Source organism: Aphanomyces astaci (assembly GCF_000520075.1).
Source record: "Aphanomyces astaci strain APO3 unplaced genomic scaffold supercont1.776, whole genome shotgun sequence".
Taxonomy (NCBI): Eukaryota; Oomycota; class Saprolegniomycetes; order Saprolegniales; family Verrucalvaceae; genus Aphanomyces; species Aphanomyces astaci.
The window spans coordinates 1-1,295 of NW_009799039.1; the positions used below are offsets into that span (position 1 = coordinate 1).

The 1,295-nt window shown below is 53.1% G+C and overlaps 1 protein-coding gene across 1 annotated transcript; it reads right to left on the reverse strand.

Annotated features, from left to right (window-relative positions):
- Positions 1 to 21: 21 nt before the first annotated feature.
- Positions 22 to 959, reverse strand: H257_19550 (hypothetical protein; the record flags this gene model as incomplete). Its single annotated transcript, XM_009848688.1, has 3 exons — positions 22 to 341; positions 392 to 552; positions 594 to 959. Coding segments are annotated over 3 exons (846 nt in total), but the record flags the coding sequence as incomplete, so codon positions are not given.
- Between the last annotated feature and the right edge of the window lie 336 nt (positions 960 to 1,295).

A 1,295-nucleotide genomic window follows, 5' to 3' on the forward strand; every position in this document is an offset into this window, starting at 1 on the left:
GGTCGCCTCGGCAGTTGCCACATGCGAGTCGCTTGGCTTTCTTGGACGAGAACGACGAGGATGAAGGAGGGAGAAGTGGACACTCGGTCAAAACGTGCGCGCGATGGCAGTTGGCACATTGCAAGTCGGACGTGGTGAGACTGCAATGGGAATCACTCGAATCACTCGATGCAGGTTGAAGCAAGGGGCACAGGATCGTTATGTGGGGGCCTTTGCAAGTGTTGCACACGGGGGTGCGCTTGGCACTCGAGCGCGATGACGAGAAGGAAGGATGTTCTGTGGTGTGGCCAGATGGAGATGAAAGTGATACCTCCGTGTCGTCGCTGGGCAGATTGTGTACACTACCCACAGGACAGACACGATGAGAAACAAAGAGAAGGGAAGGAAGGACCTGATGTCCCCGTCGTGATGCATGCTTGTGACCATGAACTTTTGGAACAGCGCGTCCATCTTGTGTTCCCATACTTTGTTGGACGATGGGACGAGGGCGGCTGGTCGGACGACGACGGCGCCATTGCTGCCGGGACGAACGTTGTTGATTTCGACTACACACTGTAACATGACAGGAGGACGTTTGTGAGGACATGACAAACCTGTTGGGAAGAAGGTGGAGGTGGAGCGAGTAACTTGACCGCGGTGTGTGTGGCCAAATGTCCTCGCATGTGGATGAGCTTAAAGCACCCAACACAATATACATCATGACAGCATCCATTGCACGACAACGTCGCCGAGGCAAAGTTGCAGTAGACGCACTTGCGCGACGCCCGGAGGATGTCGTCGTACGGATCGTCGACCGCTTCGGTTCGGGTGGCGAGGCGATTCAGGCGCTGCATGTGCCACAGGCGCCAGCTGGCATTCTCGAGGCGATTTCCCTCGCTAATGAACCTCTTCATCGTCGAGAACGATTGCCATGGCATGCGCACAAAGTCATCAGGTCCCGCCACTTCGCTGCCCAGCATGCTGCAGGTTGGAGACTTGAACGTCAAAAGCACGAGGACGAAATTAAATTGCCAATTACTATTTGCATACAAATATGAGGTAGTTAAAAAAGGTGTTGTGTTTCGTCAAGATCAGACACTAATATCAAGTCAAGGCCTCAACAACGCTTTGATTGGTGGAAACATCAGGCAAACAAACAATGATTGGATGAAAACTAACCAAACTAGAGGGATTTCGGGTTTGTTTGGCCAATCAAAACGCGACAATTTGAGAGCGAGGAACATTTTGATATTTGCCATGGCGGGAACACCCAACACCACAGCCGAGGCCGCGACGCCTGCCGCCTCATCCCCGAC